Here is a 1,343-nt window from a genome sequence, read left to right on the forward strand (position 1 = left end):
GGGGGAGCAGGGAGCGAGCTTTGGCCACTGCCAAGGGCACAGAGGGGAGAGCTGGGCCAGCACTGCCCTTGGAGTCAGAGGAAGCAGGCGGTGGCATTACCCGTCCATCGGGCTGCGTTCCCTATGAGGGGAGGGCAGGATATAGTGGAGATGGACACGTCAGGCCAGCCCTGGGCCTGTGTTCTCCCCTCCCCCACCCCCATTTCAGCCCCAGGGAACTGGGCACACACGGGGGGAAGCAAACCTGCCTGGCGGCAGCTGCATGGGGGGAGCCCCACTCCAAGATGTCCAGTGTTTCTTCTCGGTCCCTTTTCCCGTACCTGGGAGGGGAGAGGCGGAGGGCGGGAAGACCCGTGCCCAGGGGCCAGCCCGCCGGCCTCATGCCTACCCTTGGGCACCATCCCACCCAGGGCCAGTAGAGACTTTTCCCCAAGAGCAAGGAAGGGGCTGGGCTCGTGGGCCAGGCCGCAGGGACGGGGGTCTCGCTCCCTCTCGCTCTCGCGCACACCTGGGCCGGGTCAGCATGTTGATGTATCTGCGGAGTTCAGCCGCGTACTGGGCCATCTGCTCCGGCGTGGCATTGTCCCCCGGGTACACTGGCTCCAGCGGGGCCCCCCGGGCACCCAGCGGTGGCTGCAGCAACAGAGCCACACAGGCAGACAGGAGCAGCAGCAAGAGGCAGCGGCCGGCGACAGGCATCTGCGGAACAAGGAGCGGGCAGGTAGAGGCAGAACGGAGCCCGCTTGCCCGAACCCGGGACCCATCGCCCATTTCTCCAAGCCTGGGGACGAAGAGGCAGAGTGAAGGGCTATTCGGACCCGACTGTCCCACCTGCTAGACACTGTCCCCAGTGAGCACGGCCGGCTGGGCCATGAGCTGCCCAGCAGCCAGACCTCAGCCAGGCCCTTGGCACAGTCGAGGCAGAGAAGGTGGGGGACACGAGACAGGAGACCCAGGACTGGTGACATCCAGGGCCTTGTGGCTCAGAGGAGACAGACACAGGGTGGGATGATGCGGTCTGAGGAGGAGACGCGGTGGGTGCTCACTGACTGAATGGGAGCACACAGAATGAACTTGGGAACTCAAGGAGGGAAACCCACCCCTATGGGTCTGCCACCCCCCTCCCCCACCACGGTAGACATCCAGGTACAGGTCCCAGGGAGGACGCCGTTGCCTGTGTCACCCTTAGCCAATAGACATGGTTGCACACTCGGACCCCGTCACCCACGAGGTCACAGTACTCACATTTGTGCGCATGGCCACCACCCACTCCCCACACACCATTTCTGCCTTCTAGTCAGCAGACTGGTCTTCCAGATGTAGAGCCAGATGTAGAGCCAGCC

General features: G+C 64.4%; 1 protein-coding gene across 1 annotated transcript in view; it reads right to left on the reverse strand.

The window, feature by feature from the left end:
* PPY (pancreatic polypeptide) overlaps nt 1-699 on the reverse strand; it is a 3,226-nt gene extending 2,527 nt beyond the window's left edge. The window contains exons 1-2 of the mRNA XM_077747779.1: nt 509-699; nt 245-320 (exon numbers count right to left, since the gene is read on the reverse strand). Coding sequence (XP_077603905.1) covers nt 245-320; nt 509-699 — 267 coding nt within the window. The remainder of the gene's footprint in view (nt 1-244; nt 321-508) is intronic.
* Nucleotides 700-1,343: the final 644 nt, after the last annotated feature.

This window comes from Crocuta crocuta, unplaced genomic scaffold (assembly GCF_008692635.1).
Source record: "Crocuta crocuta isolate KB4526 unplaced genomic scaffold, BGI_CrCroc_1.0 scaffold289, whole genome shotgun sequence".
NCBI classification, from domain to species: Eukaryota; Metazoa; Chordata; class Mammalia; order Carnivora; family Hyaenidae; genus Crocuta; species Crocuta crocuta.